This window comes from Musca domestica, unplaced genomic scaffold (genome assembly GCF_030504385.1).
Source record: "Musca domestica strain aabys unplaced genomic scaffold, Musca_domestica.polishedcontigs.V.1.1 8, whole genome shotgun sequence".
NCBI lineage: Eukaryota > Metazoa > Arthropoda > Insecta > Diptera > Muscidae > Musca > Musca domestica.
This window is the reverse complement of record NW_026712409.1, coordinates 2052390-2078260: the sequence shown is the minus strand read 5'-3', so window position 1 is coordinate 2078260 and position 25871 is coordinate 2052390. Positions and strand designations below refer to the sequence as shown.

The 25871-nt window shown below is 36.7% G+C and overlaps 1 protein-coding gene across 3 annotated transcripts in view; it reads right to left on the bottom strand.

Annotated features, from left to right (window-relative positions):
- The window catches only part of LOC101890128 (serine protease filzig), a 32709-nt gene extending 7611 nt beyond the window's left edge, over positions 1-25098 (bottom strand). The window contains exons 1-2 of one of the 3 annotated variants that reach the window (XM_059131060.1): positions 25022-25098; positions 23215-23458 (exon numbers count right to left, since the gene is read on the bottom strand). In XM_059131060.1, the coding sequence (XP_058987043.1) occupies positions 23215-23353 (139 nt within the window). In that variant the 5' untranslated portion in view covers positions 23354-23458; positions 25022-25098. Of the gene's footprint in view, positions 1-23214; positions 23459-23638; positions 23952-25006 lie in introns of those variants that run through there. The other 2 variants (XM_011297842.3, XM_059131061.1) reach the window with 2 other exon arrangements.
- Positions 25099-25871: the final 773 nt, after the last annotated feature.

Here is a 25871-nt window from a genome sequence, read left to right as displayed (position 1 = left end):
ATATTGGAAGATCTTAATGTGTACTACATGCTATGATAAAAATTTTTGTATGCAGGTCCTCGTCTCCATATAGCCCCCATATAACGGTACCTCCTGATATTCGATATTTTCATGATTTTAGCGATATTTTTTACCGGAATTATTTCAAATTTCGTATTGGAAAATCTTAATGGGTACTACAACCTATGGCAAAAAATTTCGTATGTAGGTCCACGATACTCGGTATTTTCGTGATTTTTGCGACATTATTCACCGGAATTGTAAGAAATTTCGTATTTAAAGTTCGTAATGGATACTGCAGCCTATGACAAAATTTTCGTATGCAGGTTCAGGTTTTCGTAAACCCCCAAATAACTATTTTCAATTAAGTGGTAGTTATCGGATTTTTTTTTTGACATTTTTCAAGTTCCTTCCAAATGGTGGAGGGTATTAAAAGTTCGGCCCGGCTTCTTTTTTTTTGTTATTTTAAAAAATATATAATATTTTCGATAACTAGACGTCCTATTTTCACGATCATAAGTACTCATTAACAAATAAAACTACTCATTTCATGATTATTTAAAAATATGTTTTCATTTAAGGAAATCATCTGCAGTTCGAATGGATTATCGTCATTAGTTTTTTTGTCATTTTGTCTTTCTGCAATCGGCTTATTTCTTCACAGATTTGCTGTAAACCTGAGTCAACAAACGAAATAAAAATAACAAAAAATTCAAATCAAGTGTTTTCGATTCGTTTATCAATCGAATCAAATCTAGCTTATTTGCCATTATAAATAACAAAAGTCGCAGCAGCAATAGCAGAAGCTGAAGCAGTTACCTCAGCTAGAAACTATAACAATAGCAAACGACAACAACAACAGTATGCTTAGTCACAACAATGCCATTCATCCAGCCGGTCATCTATCCATCCATCCCGCATTCCATATTCCAAAAATGTCTTTCGCTTGTAGCCGAAAAAACAAAACAGAACAACAACAAAAACATTGGTAAAAACCAACCGCAAACCACGCAAGCGCAAAGCGCGTCGCACGACAAAAAAATGAAAGTTCTCATTTACATAATTTCTCATTTGTTTCTCAAATGGTTTCACTTTCATTGGATTCGACATTTATTCGTACTTGAGGTTTTGAAATTGCGTTTCTTCCCCTCTCCAATCGGCTGAAATACGGAATGGCGTTGACCCAAACGACCAGGGCTCCAATTGATGGGATGACCAAGACCACCATTGTGGAAAGCCCTACCTGACCTAAGCTAAAGAGAAACAGGGCATTGGAACGTGCTATATGTGCGTTTGCAAGTTCTTTTTTGTTTTTTCTACCTCCCTCCCTCCCTCCCTCTCTCTCTCTCTTCCCCAAAATGTCCACAGTCTTCAAAACGCTGGATTTGAATCTTCACTCGACAGTGGATTTCTTCTTTTAGCTCTCACGAAAGTGGCACAAGTTCGTCGTATGTGATTGGATTATCAATGAATTTTTTTTGGTTATAAATTTTATGGAGTGTTTAAATTTTGTGAAAATGTTTTTATTTGAGTATTTTAAATAATCGAAAGAAATTGAAAGTTTGAAATGCACCAGCTATGCAATGTCGTTGAGGAACGAGATACGTGACTCATTAATGTCATTGGTAAAATTTTATGGAATCAACCATTCGTTTTTTTATGTTTCGAACATTACAACAGGTGCTCGCAACATTGTAATAAAATGTCGTTTTCAAAGGCCGCTGGGGTTGAAATGTTGTTTTATTGGTGAAATTGTTTTATTTATTTTCTGCCACAAATCACAATTTTTCCTGCAGCCGTTATGTATGCATCTGGGACTGTGTTGCTCACGTTGAGAGTTCGATAGATTGGGCTGTATTGGGTTCAATCGACGCATATCCGTTAATTGTTACTTGTGAGTCAGGGGTGTACATAGGAGGGGGAGGGGGGTGTGGTGGCTGCCCTTACCTCTCCGAATTGTTTTATTGTTTTCTGGTAGAGTCTTAGACGTGTATTAAGAACCATAAATACCAAATTTAACACAATTTTCTTAAAAATATGACGCAAATCTCAAAATCCCAAAAAACCAAGTGGCCATATTTAAGGCTACTATTTCAATGCTTGTATAATCGTAGGAAAAAATTTTGTCTATTGTAAAATCTAAGAGAATAGTGATCAAAATAACAATAATCGACTAAAAGTTCAAATATGCACTGCCAACATTTCTCCATAATTTTGCTCATTTTTACTGGACTTTTGGATAAAAAGGCCACACATATTTTAGAAAAGGTCACAGAAAGCCAAGATGATTTTAGCGACATTTTATTTAGAATTGTTTCAAATTTCATATTTAGAGTTCGTAATGTGAACTACAGTCTATGACAGAAAATTATCCATGCAGGTTCAGGACTTCGTATAGGCTCCATATATCTGTACCTCCCTATATTCGGTATTTTGACGATTTTATGTACAATATCCACCGAAATTGTTTGAAATTTCGTACTTGAAGTTCATAATAGGTACTACAGCCTGTGAAAGAAAATTGTCCATGCAGGTCCAGGTCTTCGTATAGCCCCGATATAACTGTGCCTCCCTATATTCGGTATTTTGATGATTTTAGCTATGTTATTCACCAGATTTTTTTAAGATACATTGTAATGGACCATATACAGGGTGATATAAAAAAACTGCAACAAAGTTAAACGCTATAATTTTTGAATTTTTTAAATTTTATTGAATGAAAACAAAAAATTTCGGAAATAGCATCAAATTTTAGAATAAGTTTAGATTTGTTCGAATTGGTCACCTTTGGCACGAACTATGGCCTTCCAACGGCCAATGAAACCGTCACACGCTGCCCGCATGTTGCTCTGCGGTATTTTCGCCCATTCCAGGCGAAGCGCTGGTTTGAGGTGTTCGACCCTTTGGTATTTTTTAGTGCCAACCTTGCTTTCTGGTGACCAACCGAAGGTGCACATTTTCAGCTGACCTCTTTAGCAAGTAAACACGATCATTTTGTTTATTTACACCGAATGTTTTCTCATCGGAAAAAACCAAATTCGACATTTCACAACTTTCGTCCAAGCGAAGCAACTCTTTAGTTCTTTTGAGTCTATTTTCTTTCTGTTGCGGTGTAAGTTCTTGCACTTTTTGGAATTTCAATGGCTTTACCCCAAGCTCATTTTTCAATATTTGCCGAATGGAATATTGCGATATGTTCAGCTCATGACCTATTTTTCGGCCACTACGACGCGGGTTTCGATCGAATCGCCTCTTTACTTTTCGAACCATTTTGGTAGATGTTGCAGTTTTCTTCCGTCCACTTCCTAACGAGCAATGGTACGAGACACAAAAGATTTATTCCCATTTCAATGCTGGAGTGCTCTAACGATAGCCACTTGTGGTTTTCCAGCCAAATATAAAGAAATCACACTATCACGCTTGAATTCCATCACGAATAACTTTTTTTCTTGAAAATTCTCACCAAAATGTTTTTGTACGCTTGTAAACAATATATTGAGTTGTCGCTGGAATAATTTTAACAGCTGCCGGACGAGTGCCTTAGAAATGACAGCAGTCTGAAGTTGGTTGCAGTTTTTTCATCTCACCCTGTATATATACCCCAATATAACGGCTATATTCAGTATTTTTAAGATTTTAACAGAATTTTCAACCGATTTTTTCAAATTCGTTTCAAATGGTGGAGGGTTTTCAAAGTTCAGCCCAGCCGAACTTACAGCTTTTTTTATTTGTTTTAGGTATAATAATAGAAGTATTTAAAATCTTGAAAGGTCTGGAACAGAACATTTATGGATATGTAACTCGACTTTTGCGGAAAATGATCATAGGTTTGTAGTCAATTTTCGATTTTGATGTACTCCTCCATTCTTCTTCATTTGTCCATTTGTAAAATGGCCCATGTAATGCCATAAAAAATTTAAAACCTTTATAATTTCATATTTTTGCCGGGATCAAATTCTTTCCTCAAATTCTTCCTAGATCTCGAATTACCGTCCATGGTATTGTCATGTATTTTATATTTTTGGGTAGCACAAAGGGAGACAATACTGCGTGCTTCTATGGTCGATGGGAAAGTTTAAGTTTTCCTTGCCTAGACAATGTTTATCAATCTTTCAATTGTGTAGCATTTGCAGAACGACAACGCCTTTTGAAACACTGTTCAGTAAAAATTTGAAAATTTGCAAAAAATAAATTTGTTTTTATATTTAATGCCAATTGAGCTAGGCGGAGAAAAGTAGACGATGGAAGACAAGACAAGAAGAATAGAAGACCGACGTTCGAAGCAAACCAAACCAAACTGCACATAAATGGAGCATATATAAGTATTTTCGACGGAGCCGCGTCACGAATGATTGCCATGCGTGGCTGTAAGTGTTCAACTTCATTCCACATCCCTCTTTATCTTTTCGATTTTCTTCTTCTTCAACTTTGGTTTATTTGTTCCGTTTTGTGTGTGTGTGTGCATGTTCGCTTATTCATCTAATAATTTATGTATGTCAGTTAGTGGGTTGCAAAGCAACTCCAACCACTATCAATCAAACTGTTTAAGACATCGGCCACAACGAAACCAGAGCACAAGTCTACTGTCCATCTCGGTCCATCCGATGGCTGCCCAAGAAAGCATTAGCATAACATAAAAATATTAAACTATTAATATGTTTCTAAGAATTCTGATAAAAGCCACTGACCAGTTATTAGCCGTGGCTTACAATAATTGGTTATTGAATGATGTTTAACTATGAGCGGACATGTTTTATGGCGTTATAATTGATGTCAGATGCCAAAAATTGTTTTTTTTTTTAATTAATTATTATTTTATGGGCTTCAATTTGTGGAACTAATCGATTGACAGTATGATTGGCATTTAAGAGATACGGGAATCGCGATATTTAACCTTGACCGTGGCTATGGAATTTTATGAAATCCTGGCTGAAGGCAATTTTTCAAAAAGACTCGATTTATGAAAAAGATGTACCATTTTAGATGGCTATGCAATCGGGGGCTAAGGGTCCGGGTCTTCAGATATTTTTTCAACTTTTTTTTTTAATTTTGGGAAGTAATTTTAAAATCACTTTTTTTTGTTGCAATTTATATATAACTTATTTGGATGCGGATTTGACTTATCGGGAATCATAAATAAATCTTTGGCATTTGTGGAAATATATTTCAAAACGTGGATAATTTTACAACGTCGGAAGTGAGAGTTTGATCGGACCTTAAGCTTACGGCGTCAAAGTTTTCCTTTACATTATTTTTATTTTTTTATATTTTAATGTCTTTAACCATGGAGGGTATAATAAAAATAACATAATACTTAAATTCTGTCTCGATTAGTTGAAGTCACGGTTGAGATTTGAAATTAGTCTCAGAATTGACAATGTTCTTAAGAAGTTTGGTTTTGAAAATATAGTACGTCGGTCCACGTTTAGTTATAGCCCCCACGGTATCTGAATTTTTTGAGGTTTGCGTCCCAATGTCCAACCAAATATGTTGTAATTTAGCACTTTTGGTTCTCTGAGGGCATATTTACTCTTCGCGCAAAAAATATTTCATAAAGGTCTACTTTTTGGTATGTTTCGCCTTCCACGAATAAAAGGGAAAATTACCCCATTATTTTCAAAAACTATAAAGCAAAAAGACTTACTTTTATCATTATTAAGTAATGAGTAAAGTCGGCATAGAGCAATGGCGCCCAACTACAAAACCTAAGATTGTGAGTTCGAAACTCGTGATGGGCAAACGAAGAAAAAATAAAAAAACGATGAGTTGTTGGTGTAGATATACGATTTCGAGCAATTTTTTGTGTTCGCATCAGTGGCACAATGTATTTCACTACAAATCTGAAGATTGTGAGTTCAATACCAGCAGGAGACAAAACAAAAAAGGGCAAGTGCAATTCAAACTATTTCAATTTTCGATTTTCTAATGTGACACACACATACATGTATACCAATAAATATTCAAAATATTTAAAGCAGTCTTCGCTGATCGTAACATTCCAGTCGACCGGTAGCAATATCGATTTATGTCACTCATCAATCATAAGTTTCAATAACGCCCCCATACCCGCTCCCATGTACATACTTGCAACTAGATTCCTTTTTACATGGAATTTATCCGATTGGAAAAAAATCTTACCACCGGCACACACTCACTCACACACACACACAGAGATTTGGACTGCTTGTGTTTACTCTAATTGTTCTAAAACAACAAAACAAGTTCAATTCTGACACACAGCTAAATGATTTAGTTTTGGGATCAATGCGCGGGACACCAGTAATCCAATGTCCAGCAACAGGTATTCCCATTTATGTTCATACATATATGCATCGAAACGCGCACACACACACACACATTACTCCACTGTAACAAAATGGACGTATTCATTCATTGGGAGAATCTGGTGGTGCCGGTTTTTGGGGTGTCGAGTAGCAGCAGTTGTAGTTCCACTTGGATATTATTGCGGTAGTTAAAAATGTAACAGTAACCCAAATAAAGAGAATTTCTCGACGTGTTGTCTGCTTCCCCGACCGGTGTAGCAACAAATTTAACTAAAGAAGAAGCAGAAGAAGAAGAAAAAAAACAAAACTGCTGCTAACGACTCTCAGTGTGGCTGCATCATCGCCATCGTCATTTTCCAGGCTGGCGTGAGCGTTTAAGCCAAGTATTTGCAAAAAAACCAATTGGAATTAAGTGATTTGTTGTTGGCGTAGATGTTTTTGTTTTTAATTATACCAATCGACTCACAATTGCGTCTAGACTCTAGACAATCTGTTGTGGTGCGAATTCTGAAAAGTTTGGCAAAATTTAAAAAAGCTACGACTTATGAGTTTTAAATGTATATCCCACGAGGGACAGAGATTAAAAATCTATTCTGTTTTAGGTTTAGTGCAGAGAAACTAAGTCCTGACATCTTACCGAAGAAGTTTTTATGCCCCACACCACATAGTGGTAGGGGTATTATGTCTTTGTGCATTTGTTTGTATGCATGGAGCAGGAAATGAGATAGACTCATAGTTACTTTTAGGAATCTTCATAGAATCACTTTCAAAGTCGAATTATGCATGTCAGTCCGTTTGTCAATCCCTCTGTCCATGCATTTATTATCCGTTTGAGATGAAATTTTCCAAACAATATTTGTTTGGCCCAAGGACGAACCTCATTGAAATTGACGAGAATCGGTTCAAATTCAGATATAGCTCCCATATATATTTTCAACCGATTTCGGGTTAATTGTGCACCAAATGGCCAATATCAGTTCAAATGGCCTGAATTTTGGTTTATCCGACCGAATTCAGCCTAGAAGCAAGTATATCAAATATGGTGACATATCCGATTTTTCATCCGATTTGGTGTTAAAGTCCCTTACATGGGTAATATGCACTCCACAACAAAGATATTGGATCCCGGAGATGCAGCTCGAAAATACCTCTGTCAAATCTTATCGAGATCTGATCAGATTTTGATATGGCTCCCATATATATCTTTATCCAATATCAGGTTAATTGTGTACCAGATGAGCACAATTGGACTGAATTTTGGCAATTCCAACTGAATTCCTCCTAGAAACCAGTACTTCAAATTTAGTGAAAATAGATTCAGATATAGCAATATGCACTTCACAACAGTGTTCCTTGGTACCGAACAGTGGAACTCAGAACTATCTCTGCCCAATTTTATCGAGATCCATATACATCTTCATCCGATTTTACGGTTAAAAAAACTGCAACAAAGCAAACGGCATAATTTTTACATTTTTTTTTTTAAATTTTAAATTTCGAAAGTAGCATCAAATTTTAGAATAAGTTTAGATTTGTTCGAATTGATCACCTTTGTCACGATTGTCAATGAAACCGTCATACGCTGCCGGAATGTTGCACTGCGGTATTTTGGCCCATTTCCGGCGAAGCGCTAGCTTTAGGTGATCGACACTTTGGTATTTTTTAGCTTTCCAAAATACTTCAAACACAATAGTCCAACGGATTGGTATCCGGAGATTTTGGTGGACATAGTGCGCTGGAAATGAAGCGAGGAACCTCATTTTGTAACCATTCTTAAGTGGCGCATGCTGTGTGCGATGGCGCTGAGTCCTGTTGGAATTTCCAAGGTCTGCGGCCAAAATGTTTGTGTGCCCAAGGCTTTAATACACCTTCCAGAATATTTTCGCGATAATATTAGGCATTTATTCTGATGCCACGGTCGATTAATACGAGCGGAGAGCGACCATCGGCTGTTATGGCGAACCACCCCATCACCGTGGCCGGCGCTTGAGTTGTGGTGGCCAACCGAAGGTGTACATTTTCAGCTGATTTCTAGGCAAGTAAACACGATCGTTTTGTTGGTTTACAAACTGCTGGACAACGAATGTTTTCTCATCGGAGAAAACCAAATTCGGCAGTTCACCACTTTCGGCCAAGCGAAGCAACTCTTTAGCTCTTTTGAGTCTATTTTCTTTCTGTTGCGGTGTAAGTTCTTGCAATTTTTGGAATTTCTATGGCTTTACCCCGAGCTCATTTTTCAATATTTGCCGCATGGAATATTGCGATATGTTCAGCTCATTTTTCGATCAAGTCGCTTCTTTACTTTTTGAACCATTTCTGCTGATATTGCTGTGTTCTTTTGTTCACTTCCTAGACGTCGGGCTACGCTACCAGTATCACGGTAACGAGCGATTTTACTAACACAAAAGATTTATTCACATTTAAATGCTGAATTGCTCTAACGATAGCCACTTGTGGTTTTCCAGCCAAAAATAAATAAATCACGAAAATGCTTTAGTAGGCTTACAATCAATATAATGAGTTGTCACTGGAATACATTGCACAGCTGTCGGACGAGTCTGAAGTTGGTTGCAGTTTTTTCATCTCACCCTGTATGCTGTATATATTTCAATTAGACTATGGTCAAGTGTATAATTAATTCTGCGCTTTTTATCGCTGTTAATGGATGCTTGCAACCTCCTAAGTAATATTGAAGGAAATTTCTCCGACTTCAACTTTTAAATCGGTCGAATTAGTCGACGGATTTTATAAAATCCATATGGCTTTTATATGGTGTCTTTAGTCTCAGTATATTTTCCGAAAATCTCGACCCAATTTTGAAGACAGCATGTGGTTGTCATTATTTTGGCCCTACTGGTAATGCAGAGGGTAAGTAGTGGCCTTTGTTTGTATTGCGTACAGAAAGTGGCAAATGTCTCCACCAAATGTCTTCTTCAACCTGCTGGAGTTTATTCTATTCTTCTTCAACTGAATAAACCACTTTTTTGTCGACCCATCTGCATGTACATTTGACTTTAACAATGGCACAATAGCACTTGTACTTATGCCTTGACGCTGTGCGTGTTTCCAGTGTCCAGTATTGTGGTACGAAAAAAACAACAACAACAAAACAGTGAAAGTAAAAAATGAAAATGACGAAACTCGTAAAAATGAAATATTCTTTGTTAAGTGCTGTGAGATTGTACCCAAACCTTGGCCGGCATATTGGGAAAGAAGATACGTCGTTACGAGGCATTTATATACATACCTACACCTACCTATGTAAATATGCATGTTCATGAATATTGAAAGTACTTGTCAGTCGTTCGGTTGATGTATCAATGAGTTGAGGGTATTGACATATCATTCCCAAGACAATAGCTATTCGATTCTTGAGAGAGTTTAGATGGCTGTCCATTGCAGCGGGTCCAATTCGAGTTTAGCTGAAATTTCGACAATAATGATGCGATGGAAAATATTCATATATATGTACATACTTTGGAAATGATCATAATCATAATTGCAGAGTAGGTACGTGATTAGTGGTCTCAAAAACAAACCCCATATTGCCTCTCGATGCACAATTATGGAGGTTCATCGAAGAAAACATTGCGTGTTGTGTTTGTTTCAAACCATTGAAGTTGGAAACACGTCGTCTTTGGACAGGTTCATGCAATGCTATCATAGTACAGGCACTGGTCTTCAACTTGCCTAGTAATGGCTCAATAAAAAGCCCAAACTTTCCTTATGGACAGACAACACACTACCAGACGAACAATTTTTGCATGACGTCATTGTGGCATTTGGCAAAAATTGAAAACCAACAAAAACAGCAATGCCGCCAATTTACCAGCCAAGCAGCCAATAGCTCATACAATAACTTTCACTGACAATGTAAAACAGCAACAACAACAAAAATGTAAATTTCTTTTGGCTGACTCCGGTTGCCAAGAAGGGCCACCGCCAGTCATGTCTCCCTCAAAAGTATTTACATTTTTCTTCTTGCCGCCACAAATCATTGATGGCGAGTGAGGTGACTGAATTATGTTTGCCTTTGTGACGTGTGTCAGTATGGGTGTGTGTGTGGGGTGGTCACCACCAATATCACCTCTGCTGAGTCTCAAAGTCCTCATGCTTGGCGATGGGATTTCGGTTCGCAGGTCATGAAATGCACATTCAAACAAAATTTTCTTCATACACTTGGCCAACTCATGTCATGGCTGGCATGAAGATCTGCATTTTACCCTGTAGTTGTTGTTTTTGTCAAATCTCATTAATATTCCAAGGTGAATGAACATTTTATTGCTAATTCACTGAGGCCTTTTTTTCAACACAAAATACATTATGAGAGCATAATAACCTTGTCAGTTTGGAATAATCAAAATTATTGTCTCGGCCATTAGCCATTGTGTGAGGGTGTGCATGTGTGTGTGTGTGTGTGAGTGTGAAAATACTTTGGGTTAATTATGTGAAAGTTACTCCCAAAATGGTAATTCAGTGTTGCGTTATCTTGGGAATAACGTAACCTGTGAACTCGATTGCAACACACTGTTCTCTATGACGACGATGCAAATACAAACAGAAGAAACTATCAAATATTTCAGATCTTAAAAAATTAAGATTATCATTCGCTCTAATGTGACGTAATAAGATAAACCCCATCCAAATGCAAAATTAAGGCCATATTTTGGTTGGTTTGATGGCATGCGGTGCAAATATGATCAGAAATTGCCCCAAAAAATTTCGGTAAACCTCATATGGAAAGCCCTTAAAAATCGTTCAATTTTTGTACAAAAATGTGAACTTTCGATTCCAAAAAAATATTGCCAACATATGTATACCTCCAGCCTTGAGTTGTGATTATTGAAATTGTTGATCCTTTATGGGGGAGATTCCGAAGCAGTTGGCCAATATCGACCATTTCGTATCTGACCTAAGAATGATATTAATATTACAACGTGCCAGATTTGGACTATATCGACTACTTCCTGCACTTTTTTGGAAAATGTGGAAGTATTAGATTTTTATACTCCATATAATACAGATAAAAATATAGGTATGTACAAAATTACATATTCATATCAGATTTCTGGTTAAGAAAAATATTTAGATATAGCAAGTTGTGAAGAATCGCCGACTTGTTTTTGCAAATTATGACAGATATACGTATAGGAAATTGTGACGCTTTATGGGTGAGGTACCAGAGGGGGTTGGCAGATATACAGGGTGATTTGAAAAAACTGGAACCAATTTCAGACTGCTGTCATTTCTAAGCCACTCGTCCAACAGCTGTTAAAATTATTATTATTATTCCAGTGAAAGCTCATTATATTGTTCGCGAGCACACCAAAGCAGGTGAGAGTTTTCCAGAAAAAAAGTTATTCGTGATGAAATTCGAGCGTGATACCGGGTTTTTTTTTCTATTTGGCTAGAAAACCACAAGTGGCTATCGTTAGAGCACTCCAGCATTTGAATGTGAATAAATATTTTGTGTCGAAGCGTAGTCAGACGTCAAGGAAGTGAACGGAAGAAAACAGTAACATCAGCAGAAATGGTTCGAAAATAAAGAAACGACTTGATCGAAACCCGCGTCGCAGTGGCCGAAAAGTGGCTCGTGAGCTGAACATATCGCAATATTCCATTCGGCAAATATTAAAAAAAAGAGCACGGGGTAAAGCCATTGAAATTGCAAAAAGTGCAAGAACTTACACCGCAACAGAAAAAAACAGACTCAAAAGAGAGTTGCTTCGCTTGGCCGAAAGTGGTGAACTGCCAAATTTGGGTTTCTCCGATGAGAAAACATTCGTTGCCCAGCAGTTTGTAAACAAATAAAATTATCGTGTTTACTTGCCAAAGAGGTCAGCTGAAAATCTGGTGTAGGCCGCCATAACAGCCGATGGTCGGTCTCCGCTCGCATTTAAGAATAAATGCCGGATATTATCGCGAAAATATGTCCAACAGGACTCAGCACCATCGCACTCAGCACCCGCCACTCAAGAATGGTTACAAAATGAGGTTTCTCGCTTCATTTCCAGCGCACAATGTCCACCAAAATCTCCGGATACCAATTCGTTGGACTATTGTGTCTGGAGTATTTTGGAAAATAAGGTTGGCACTAAAAAATACAAAAGTGTCGATCAACTCAAGCAAGCGCTTCGCCGGGAATGGGCCAAAATACCGCAGAGCAACATTCGGACAGCACGTGACGACTGTTTCATTGGCCGTTTGAAGGCCGTAATTCGTGCCAAAGGTGACCAATTCGAAGAAAATTAAACTTATTCTAAAATTTGATGCTATTTCCGGCATTTTATGCTTTCATTCAATATTTTTTTATTTCATCCTGTATATAGCTAGAGCTATATATGAACCGATTTTTACCAAATTTGACATACTTGTCTCCAGACATATATATATATATATATATATATATATATATATAAATCGACTCAGAATGTGATTCTATGCAGATCATTGAAAGGAACGTTTCCTTTTGCCTGTTACAAACAAATGCACAAAGACATAATACTTTGTGGGATATGAAGAATGAACAAAAATCACATTCGTATACTATTTGTTTAAAAAAATGATTTTTTTAATAAATTTCATTAAAATTTAATTAAAAAATAGTTGACAAATTGCCAGAGATTTTTCCAGGCTCAGACAGGTGGTGTAACATGTTGCACATTGTATTTTAAGTGCAACATTTGCGCGCTAACACATGTTTGAAGGCTAGTGTTCTCTAGCCTAAATATCCACTTTCAATTCAGGTTTTTTTTTTGTGTGAGTGTGTGCCAGATGTCTTGTTTTGCTTAGATTTTAGATTAACATTTTTATGTTCCCTCAATTGTGCGAAGTGGTGCCAGAAATTTGCAAGCATATTATGAGATGATTATGCGGGAATGCGGCATCTGCTTTTTTGAAAACATTTTCGATTTTCCAATTTCAATCATATGCACACAATTTATATACTACTTTATTCCACTTTCAATTCATTTAAATTTCTATGAAACTTGTTTTCTTGCCTTCAAGTGCCAATAAAATTCGGCTGGAAATCGTGGCCTTTCAACTTGTAACTGTAACTTCTTAAAAATGTCTACTAAATCATATTTCAAAATGGGAATTGATTGTTATCATTATTTATGTATGATCCCATTGTGTAACCCTCACCTGAAATGGTATATATGTGACGTAACACTTTCACAAAAATTTGGACATACACAGTTTTTTTGGGGGGTTGTAATGAATAGGTTTTTCATATTTATGTTACAGGCATTTTGCCAGAGGGCATGAAGTTGTAAAAATTATTTTATCTTTCTGAATGATTAATAGCATTCAAATACTATCGCAACTTGTCAAATTTCGTTGGAATTTAGCTCTGAAATGGCATTGAAATACATACTACAAGTAAAAGTAAAGAGCTTCGGACGGACTTTTGGTAGGCCAAACTTTCAAAATATCAAAAATCTGGAGGTACCTCTACATTGGGGTCTTTCCTATATGTGAAAGCTTTTGCAGGGAGGATTAATATTTTGTGTATGTCAGAATAGTCAAATTACCAGCAATTTGTTTGGGGAATATACCCAAATCTTCGATATGCGAATTACACTCTCTACTCGAATTTGAGCAGAAGTAGAAAAGAGCATGGGAGTATACTCTATTATTCTATGAGTGAGTGTAAAATCCGCTCTGTTATTGTATTTATAGTTTTTGCTCACAAAATCTACCGGTCCTTTATTTTTGCTGTTTTTCTCTTCTTGTTCTCTCGATATTTCATACCCAGTCCACAAAGAGGAAAATGTTTCATTTTTTTACTTTATTTCACTCTAACAGTGAACTTTGCAGACACTTCAACGCCACACATAAAACAAAACAGTGGAGAGAAAATTTCGTATAAAACTCCTACTTTTCGAGCATTCCCACTCACGAATAAAACGAGCAAATCTGAGCTCTGCATCAGGAGGTATCGTTATGTGAGGACTATACCAAACAAGAGGTATAAGGATTTTACATACTGAAAATAGGAAAATCAGGTCCATTAGCGACCTTATTCAAACTTTTGTCCAAAATTTTTCTTGATTTCAACACACAGCTCAGAATTTTATGCAGACAAATGATGTTTTTTTATATCCTCCACCATTGTGTGGAGGGTATATTAAGTTTTTCATTTTAGACCCCACAAAATATATAAAATCTTGATCAGCATAAAATTCTATGCCGATTTAGCGATGTCCGCCTGTCTATCCGTCCGTCTGTGGAAATCACTCTATCTTCCGAACGAAATTATGAGGGTTGATAAAATTTTACTAAAATGTATATTATGTCCGCAGGATTTTTGGTATTGAAAAATGCAGGTTCACGTTTTGGTATAGTCCCCATAAACTGGTACCTCCCGATATTCGGTATTTAGATGATGTAAGCGACATTATTCTCCAGAATTGTTTCAAATTTGTTATTTGAAGTTCGTAATGGATACTACAGCCTATGACAGAAAATTGTCTATGCAGGTCCACGTCTTCGTATTGCCCCCATATAACTGTACCTCCCGATATTCGGTATTTTGATGATTTTAGCGACATTATTCACCGGAATTGTTTCAAACTGTTACTCTAATATATATTATGTCTGCACGACGTTTGGTATTGAAAATGGGCAATGTTGGTCAACGTTTTGGTATATCCTCCATATAATGGTACCTCCCTATATTTTCGGTATTTTGATGATTTTTGCTGCATAATTTACCGATTTTTTTTTTCAAATTTTGCATTTTAATATTGTAATGGCTTATGACAAATGTTGCCTATGCAGGTCCACGTCGTCCTATAGACCCTAATATAACGGCTACATTCGGCATTTTTAAGATTTTAACAGAATTTTTAACGGATTTTATATTTTTTTGAAAATTGTCAAATTCGTTCCAAATGGTGGAGGATATTCAAAGTTCGGCCCGGCCCAGAACTTACAGCTTTTTTACTTGTTTTAACCTACCTTTCCGATACACATTAATAGTATTTTTCTATTTCAACATTGCTTATTCCTGCACATGAAAGCCCATAAGTAATGTTTGAGAAATCTGCTTTTGTTGTGAAGTTTAATGAGTTTATAGTCCTGCATTTTGAGCATAGCTCATACTCATTTCAATTCTGATTTAAAATTCCAATATTTTAACAGGGTCATGACGAGCTCTGTTTTTAGAGGCCATAAAGTAACTGCTTATTTTCGAGCAACATGCCTTTGTTAAAGCGATGGTTTGGTAATCAGATTTGTAATGAGTTTTTTGCTAGGAAATCGCCTTCGTATCATGATTTTCTTAGACTTTGAGGACACTTAAAACCAGTTCCGTTAATTCTACCCACTTTTCACCTAAACTACATGACAATTTTCAATTGAGTGAAGTCACAGCCCATACAGCTCTTCAGCATTCCATAAACTTTCGTTGCAGGTATTCACATACAATTTGTCTGCTAACATTTAATCAAACGATGATTGATTAGCATTTTTCCGCCACCACTAATTTTTGCGATTGGAAATTGTGACTCATACATATTTGTTGTTATTGCAAAGAAAACTATAATTTCCGCTATAACACAATTGATCGATCAATGGCATCCAAACTGGCCACTTAAATTAAAAAAGAAGAAGAAAAAAAGCTACAACAATAACAACGGCAACAATGATAATAACCGTGATGGAGCGACAACGACGACGACGACAGATAGATGGAAATATTTTTACATGAATTTCGTTGGCTTGAATGAGCACAAAAGAATAGTGAGAGTTGATAGTGGATCCATGTCTATTTTCACCTTAACAATGTTTTCTTTGCACATAGACGAACACACACACAAACGTACGTACGTTTCATATTCACATGCCTGAGCGTGTATATGTTAATGCACACATTCATTCCTACATGGCCTTTGTTACGGACAGACAAAAAAAAAGACAAGAAGTGAAAAATTTTAAGTACATTATTCACTTGTTGTAAATACCCGTGTTGCTGTTGTTTGTCGGTTTATTTCCAAACGAAATTTGTGTTTAATTGTATCGCTTGCCATTGTTGTTAGCCCACTTGACACAGAGAACTGCTGTTGAATCGCTTGCTACCCGCTCCCTTCCCCGGCTGGGCTGAAGGCCAAGGAGGTGGTGGAAAGAAAACGAAATGCGACATCTTAAAATGTCACAAAAGTGACATGAATGAAATGAAACGAAATGAAAAGAAGATCATCGTCATTATCGTCACGACGATCGTCATTGGCACTCATTCATTCGCCAGCACTCACCTGTTGTTTCTCTCGAATAGAAAATAAAAACACAAAACAAAACAATGTCAGCCAAATAACAATAATAGTTTTCACACAAAATATTATTAGCCAAAAAAAAAAATAAAAATAAAAATTTGAAAAAAAAAAAACGAAAACAAGTTAACCTCTCGAAAGCGTACCCTCCTCCGGCCCCTGCTCTGCTGCGAGTTTAATTGAATGTGTGACACATAAAAAAGTAAAACATCTTCACACTTCTCACCGCACTAGTCAATACATTTGTGTGTGTGAGTGCGTCGACAAATTGAAAGCGTGAAGAAAAGAAGTTAATCTACCATTAAATGGTCTAAATAGTGCAAAAGTAACCAGAACAAGGTGGCTAAATGTCATAAAATTATCAACAGCAAAACGGGCCAGAAGAACTTCATTTCATGCGCGTGAGCGTGTGTGTGTGAAACAAGTGTTTCCTCTTTTACAGCAGTGCTGCCGTGCTCAGGTATAATATCTTGTGTGAAAAATCGACCAGAGAATTTAAATACTAAATCGGATATTGGGGGTCTAAATTTCGACCTGTCGTTACGGCCGAGGCCCGACACCATCTGTCTTGAAAGGCAAGAGTAGTAGTAGTAGTACGGCTTTCACACGTGGCGGAACTCAATGGCGACCACAAAGCTTTTGAAAGCCGTACAATTGTATGACCGCCTATATCACTTCCATAAGTTCCACAATAGAATATCATCATTCTGATCAATAAGAACTACCAACATTCATTTATAACATTTGCCCTTGATCTATAGATCCAATAGGTCAATGTGTCCAAACCCCAAATGGATATCGTGTTCTCAGCCCCTGACCAGAGACAATATTTGTCAAAAATGTTCTGAACTTTGTTATAGTTAAATTAGAGCCGGGAAATTAGTCTTTCTATAATCTTGGTAATGAGATTAGGACATATTGGCTCAGGTTTTGATAAAAGTTGCCCAAATACAAGTAACACCAGATTAGGGTACCAACTTATAAGGTGCAGTCTCATTTCGAATATAAATACTTTTTTTCATAGAAGCCCATCGAGTTTTCTGAAATTTAGGCTTGGATTCAGAGATTGGAAGTCGAGGTGATGGTTCCAATTCCAAAACGATTTTCAGTTGCCAGCTTTCATTTTTTTTTGTCCTCGACCAAATATCCAATACTCCATCTTTTACGCTGTTCCTGACAACATCTTATATAGGGTTCTGAAATTTACAGAAATCAATCCTAATATCGAGGGTGTTGAGAATGGGACCTATATGTTCATGGTGGTAGTGTGACGCAAAATGGAAGTCAAAAGTCTAGAAGGGTAGGCAATTTCCTTGGAGAGGGTTGTCAAAAGTTTTACTGGTTGGTATATTTAGGACCCTGAAGGCCAAACTCGCCGTGAGACGAATTTTCAAAATAGAAGGACAAAATTTTCCGAAAAAAATTCCTCGTCCTCTTTGGCTCAAAATATGTTATCTCAAAAATAAGCTACAAACAAATATAAGACGATTTCGTGAAGCAAATTGGGGTCTTAGGCAAAAAATTCGTCAGGTTATAACTCGTAATTTCTATTCTAGGCGGATCTGTCCTTGGGGATTCCTAATGTATTTACCTCGCAAATTTTCGGTTCACAGTGTTATGTTTGGTCGAAAAGCTTTTTAAACCGGCAACGGACAACGACACAACCTCACGTATATTATTCTGGGCAAACATACATTCATGGACGTGGGGCTGTGTGCGTTTAAGTGTGTGTTAATTGTTAAAGACACAACACTGCATTAAGCCTGCTTGTTTGTGCCAGCTTGCTTGTTTACATACCTTAGTGTCCGATACGATGTTCGTTGGTCTGAGCTTGTTCGGTTCGGTTGGTTGTCTGTTGTTTGCATGCCAAACGAGACTGTCTCAATGAATGTTTTTCTTCTTCTTCTTCTTTTGTTCGACAAGAAAGAGAGTGTCATCCGGATCCGGCGTGTTGCTGCTACTGATGTTGTTGCTCTTCTTGTTGTTGCTATTCATCATTTTCATGTTAATTTCTTCTTCGAAATGGCCATAAGGTGTGAGTGTGCGTATGTGACTATCCATCCATGGCTGCGCAAGAGTGTGCGTCTGTGTGTGTGTCTGTGTGCGGCTATGCACTTGCTATTTGTTGTCTTGTTAATGATTTTCATTTTTCGCTATTTCTGGTTTGTAAATGAAACGCATAAACTTTATTGTTGATGGCGTCAAAAACCATGATTTTGGAAGTCAAGTGGAATTTTTTTGGGAGAGTGGAGGGACAAGTGACGCTCTAATTGTAACAATTTTACAAGTTTTCTTCCAAATGCTGATTGGTGTGATTTTTGCTGTAGATCGAAATATTTTTAGGCCACCAAAAAAAAAAAAAAAAAAAAACGAATCGTATGGGAAAGTCTTAATATGGCAAAGCCCCAAAAAGGGCGTGGAGGGAAATTCCAGCATTGGGTAGAGATGACCTTTAAATGTGCCTTCGACTATAGCGAGTTGGTATTCGACCGAGCTCGTTTATTTAAAAGAGGAAATATTAATTTTCCATTATAGCAGAAAATTCTGCTAAAGCCTTCTAAATATTGAATATCGCCCTGCAAATATCAATGAGGGCTATATTACATTTATTGTATTTACACAGACAATTTTTCGAAAGCAGAATTCTAAATGCTAATTGATGACTTAAAATTCCGTTAAAAATATGTCTTAACCCCCGAAACATGCTGACTTAACTCACATGGCCAAATTTGAATATCAACGATTCTGATGACTTAAAATTTATTCGAACAACATTTTAATCAATTTGTGAGAAAATAGAGTTATTTCTATAGATTGGCGAACATTGCTAAAACGAAGTAGAATTTTAGGTTGCTAATGATTTTCTTTAGTATTTGGGGTATAAAATCATTATTTCGATAATTTCGGTAATTATCCTTTTTATTGGGGAGGGAATAAAAATTGAATATCCAAATCTCTCTGAAGCCTCTGTCAAGGTTGGGTGTCACATGGAGGTTCCTATGATTGAAGAACAAATACATTTTGAAACATGTTGGTTATGTCATTTAATTTTATCCTATATTAAGTATTTAAAAATATGAATTTTAAAATCGATATTAGATAACTAACGAAATTGAATCAATTTTTGTTTTAATTTTTCTGAACTTTGAAAAATATGTTTGGGAAACATTTCGTTTTTTTCTACAAACCTTAAGCCAATGTCTATAAATATAAATGTATGTATGTTGGTATGCTGGATGTTGCTAATGCAAAAGAAATCGAATAAATTAAGAAGTCCATGTTTTGCAATAAAAATTACGCAACGCAACTTAGTTTGCCATAAAACAGATGTATGGCTACAGCAGTTAGTTCGATTTGCATTTCAAATTTGCATTTTTCGTTGATAATGCCGACATTCAAATTAAGAAGATGAAAAAGTAGCCGTCCATTAAACAAAATTTGTTTTTATGGCGAATTTATAATTATTTTTAAAATATCTATAAAAGTTAAGTGAAAATATAATATTTACCAATTATTTCAAATCACATTTGAATATCCCTGCCAAAATTTGCGGTAGACAAATCTGAAGATCTAGAATTGCTAAGAATTCTCACATAAATTAAAGGTCATAATCGTTAAAAATGAGTTAGGAAGATGTTTATAATCGAATATTTGATTCAGATAAAAAACACATAATTCGAAGGCTGTATCACTTAAACATAAACAGCGAATTTGATGATAGATTAATATCCAAAGCCTATCTCCAGTTTTTTAGGCTCAAACCACATGCGACCAAAAGTTGTATTTTATTTAATTTTTAAATATAAAAAATGAAGGGTGAGATGAAAAAACTGCAATCAACTTCAGACTGCTGCCTTTTCTAAGCCACTCGTCCGCCAGCTGTTAAAATTATCCCAGTGACAGCTCATTATATTGTTTGCAAGCGTACAAAAGCATTTTGGTGAGAATTTTTCAGAAAAAAAGTTATTCGTTATGAAATTCAAACATGATAGTGTGATTTCTTTATATTTGGCTGGAAAACCACAATTGGCTACCGTTAGAGCACTCCAGCATTTAAATGTGAATAAATCTTTGGTGTCTCGTACCATCGCTCGTTACCGCGATACTGGTAGCGTAGCCCGACGTCAAGGAAGTGGACGGAAGAAAACACCAACATCAGCAGAAATGGTTCGAAAAGTAAAGAAGCAACTTGATCGAAACCCGCGTCGCAGTGACCGAAAAATGGATCGTAAATTCCATTCGGTAAATATTGAAGAATGAGCTCGGGGTAAGGCAATTGAAATTCCAAAAAATGCAAGAACTTACACCGCAACAGCAAGAAAATAGACTCAAAAGAGCTAAAGAGTTGATTGCCAAAAAGTGGAGAACAGCCGAATTTGGTTTTCTCCGATGAAAAAACATTCGTTGTCCAGCAGTTTGTAAACACACAAACAAAAAAGGGCGTGTTTACTTGCCAAAGAGGTCATCTGAAAATGTGCACCTTCGGTTGGCCACCAGAACTCAAGTGCCAGCCATAGTGATGGTGTGGGCAGGTGTGGACAGCCGATGGTCGCTCTCTGGAGGGTGTATTAAAGCCAGGCACACATTTTGGCCGCAGACCTTGGACATTCCAACAGGACTGAGCACTATCGCACTCAGCAGGTGCCACCCAAGAATGGTTACAAAATGAGGTTCCTCGCTTCATTTCCAGCGTACAATGGCCACCAAAATCTCCGGATACCAATCCATTGGACTATTGTGTCTGGAGTATTTTGGAAAGCAGGGTTGACACTAAAAAATACCCTAGTGTCGATCACCTCAAGCAAGCGCTTCGTCGGGAATGGGTCAAAATACAGTAGAGCAACATTCGGGCAGCGTGTGATGGTTTAATTGGCCGTTTGAAGGCCATAATTCGTGAAAAAGGTGACCAATTCGAACAAATCTAAACTTATTCTAAAATATAATGCTATTTCCGATATTTTCGTTTTCATTCAAAAAAATTTAAAAAAAAAAAATTAAAATTGTGGTGTTCGACTTTGTTGCAGTTTTTTTTTATCTCACCTTGCATATTGGTTGTATTCGAAATTCATAGAAATACTACGGCGTGACATTTATATTTTAAATACTTTTTCCACATTTTTAATTTTTTAGGATTTTAGCAAAAGGAGGGGGCCGACATTACCCTCATTCAGGCTCCATATAGTTCTGGAATGATACGATATTCGAGAGCAGTTGTCTGTATTATTCGGACATACCGTCGCATGAACAGGTGGACATGATAGAACCGAGTCAAAATGTCCTAAAAGGGATTAAATCAGAAGGGACAGTGACATAAAGATTTAATCAAAAAACAGGAAAGTGTCTGAAGCAGATGAGGTACTGTCCTTAGGCTTTCGAAGTTCTCTACCTCTAATACTGGTTCTTGAAATTCTTGGTATTGGCCGTAAAAAATGTCAATTCAAATTGAAATCCCCAGAAAAAGCAATGGCTACAAATATTTATATCCATCTTATATTCTTGTAGACTTTTTGGTAAAAATCTCCATTTGAAAAAAAATTTTTTTTGAAATAATTGGTTCTGATAATGAAAAGTCTTTTTTCCCTAAGTTTTGTGAGTTTGAAAAGTTCCAGATTGGATCGACATCGGTCTTTCACCACAAATCTTCACAAGCTATATTGGTATTTTTCATTTTTCAAATGTTGTTTCAATTTCCTGTTCCAATAAGCCTATCCCGAAAAAAAGCATTTTTAAAAGCTTAAGAAGTTCCTTTCAAAAGTTTGCTCTCTATCGACATCCTTGTTGATTGATACCTGACGATAAAACATTTTCAATGTTTTCAAAAAATATCCATAAAAAACTCTCCTTCGATACAGAACCGCCTCTAATCAAAATGAAATATGTTATCCTTTGAAATTTTAGTTATCTCCGTCCGTCCTACTAATAATATAAAAGCCCATTCATAGTATAACAAAAAAATCATAAGATGTACCCCCTTTTCTTCCTCTATTAAGATTTATTTGCTGCTGCTGCAGTGTTTATTATGCATACATTTTGAGGCATTTACTGAAAGTGGCAAAAATTGTAGACAACAAGGCAAAAACAAAAACAAAAAAAAAAAGAGACAAATAGGCAGATGGCAACGAGTCACACAGGCCAACAACAGCAACAAGAACAACAAAAAGCTTTCACTGGCAACAACATGTTGGCCATAACAATGATAATGATGGAGATGATCTTCATTATTATTGTTGTTGTCGTCAATGGCAATGAGGACAACAATGACACACAAAAGACAAAAGCAACAACTACAACAACAGCAACATAATAATAATAAACAATTTGCACAACGCGATACTGAAACCAGACAAACAACTGGCTTAGCTACGCTAAGTCAGAGCTGAGCTGAGCTTGGCTTAAGTGAGCACACAACAACAAATAGTTGTCAATTGGCCAACAACAACAACAACAACACCAGACCCAATTGCTGTGTTTTATTTATTTACATTTGTTGCTGCTGTTGTTTTTCTAAATTATTGAAATTATGCCATGATACACTTACGATAAATTGCCATGAACACACACTTGCGTTCTTTGCGATTGACAAGAACAACAAAACTGACAACAACAGGTTAATGGAAAGAGGAAATATTTTCCGTTTGTTGGTATTTGTGACTTACCTCCACTGGTCATTCTAAATCCATGTGATAACGGCACTAAGGCCACAAGAGCCAAAAGCAGGACAATTTCTGGAAACGGCCGCCTTGTGTGGTTTAAGGATCGCCCGGTGAGCGATCTTTTGGAATTTATCCTTGACATTGTTGTCTCTCTCTCTGTCTTTTTGTAAAATTTATAAAATGTGATTTTTTTATTTCTTTCTTTTTTCAAATGTCGTTTTTGTTCAAAAAAATAAAATGACACTAACTAAAAATTTAAAAAAATTAAGAAAAATTTAAATAAATTGAATAATTTAAATAAAAATAATTCGCGTTGTTCCTCAAATCGTATTGAACTCAAACAAAACAAAAGACTTAAGCGACAAACTCGTTTTCCCTGATCACATTGAGGTTCGTCTGTTTGTTGCATTTGTTGCTGCATACGCACAATTATCGTTAGATTGTTATTGTTGTTATTTTTCTGTTAGAATTCGTTGCATTGCAATTTCTGCATTGGGCAGGTGAGAGTGTGAGTGCGCGCGTGTGTGTGTTTGCGTTTTGCTTTTAATCGAAGAGAAATTCTAAAAGTAATTAGTTTGTTTCGGTTTTTGTTTTGTTTTGCTGTTTATTTTTTTTTTCTTTAATTTTTATTATTAGCACTTTGTTCTTGTTTCCTTCTTTATTGTTTTGTGTTTTTCTTGTTTTTTATTTTTTTCTTGTTATTTGTTTAATTTCATTGGTATCGGCTCGCGTTTTCTTCTTCTTTTAAGATTTCCTTTTTAGGAGTTAACATCGAAGAGCTCTTGAAATATTTTACACTTCATTAAAACGTTTTGCTTTTCTTTATTTCTTTCACTTTTGTTCCTTCCTTTCTGTTTGTTTGCAAACCGAGACACACGCACAACTACGCGATGACCAAGGAAGGGTGTCGGAATGGTAAGGTGTTCGTGTTTATCTAATTTGCATACACCTGCTGCTCCAAAACTGTCCAATGCGCGTTTGAGTTCGAAAAGCGTGTATTGGAAATGTTGTGGGGTGGAGGGTGCAAAAATGGTTACCGCTCGCCGTCAGAGTGGCAGAAATGGAAATAATGTTACGTTATGAAACCACCGACCGACCGTTGTTAACAATTCGGACGTCCATACGCTTGGACGTTGCGCCAGTAAATGTTTAAGTGATGACCAACATTAAAGCATTCTTCTGTTCAGTTGCTGAGAGTTGGTCGGTTAGCTCGTTGGCTGACTGACTGGCTGGCTGACTAGCTGACTAGCTCACTAGCTGACTGTGTGTGCAAAGAAGAAAAGATAACGGACTTCGAATTTTATGCTTAACAAACTTTCACTTTAGACATGGAGCGCAGAAGCACACCGACCGACCGACCGAGCGACCAACCGATCGACCGCACGATCAACAATACCTGAGATTGAGTACGCTGGGCCAGCTCTTTTTAATGCGGCAGCTCAATAAAAACTCTCAACAACGGTAGCACCAAAAACAAAAAACCAAAATACCCGGTTTTGTTTGTTTTTCCAGTCGGCCTGTCAGTCAGTCCGTTTGTCCGTCTGTCTGTCTGTCTTCAGATTATTTTTGGAGCAGCATCTTAAATTGTCAAAAAAGAAGCATTTGTTAAACGATCTCCATTCAAAAGCCTATTGGTCATGCGCACTTCAATCGCTCTTCACTTGTCAATTGCCACCGGTCTCTGGCATGAATGCACTTTATGTTGCCTTGATTCGTTTCTGATTGTCTGGTGTGCTGTGGTGTGGTTTGTGTGCGCGTTTGTGTTTTCTTTCTTTCTTGCAACTGTAACGGTTACCGTTCGTTTCAATACCTCGAAGAAGTAGAAATAAAAAAACGTAAAGTTCGAACACTTAAAACTTCCACATGACCGTACCCTACGAAATCTCTTGAATAACTGAATCGCAGCTCGGCGGTCTGAAGTATTTTTAGTTTTGATCGCAAGCTCATGTCGTAACAGCTCGCTTAACATTGTTATGTTAAGCTCTCGCTCTCTTGTTGTTGCTGTTCCTCATCGTGGGTTCTCTATGACCACAAATCTAAGCCACTGTTAATGTTCGAATTGAGCAGAGAGTGTGGAGAGGCAATGGTCTTTGAGTTGTTGAATTTTCGGAAATCCGATTTTTGTGTTTACCATGTGTCTTAGGAGTTTGAATGACAATGTTGTCCCTCAAACGATCAATATTTCCAACATATCAAAGGGTCAACATTTTGGATAGTCAACTTCAATGAAATGCGAAATAATACTCGGATATTTAATTTTAGATCGGATGTAAAGATGATTTGCTCCGATTCACTAACATCTGGTAATCCATTAAAAAAAATCAGAAATTATATTTCTGGAAAATTGTCATACTTATATATTAGTCGGGGTCAAGTTATCCCGTTTTATTACACGAAATTTGAAACAATTCGGGTGAATGATGCCGCTTAAATCATCAAAATACCGAATATCGGGAGGTACATTAAAAATGTGGACCGACATGGCCCATTTAAGAACTTAACCAGCCTTAACCGAAACACACATGTGTGCAAAATTTTATTCTTCTATCTCAATTCGTTCGAGAGGAAGCCTGATTACTACAGACATATAGACATACACAGAGACAGACGGACATCGCTAAATCGTCTTAGAATTTTACGTTGATGCAGAATATATATAC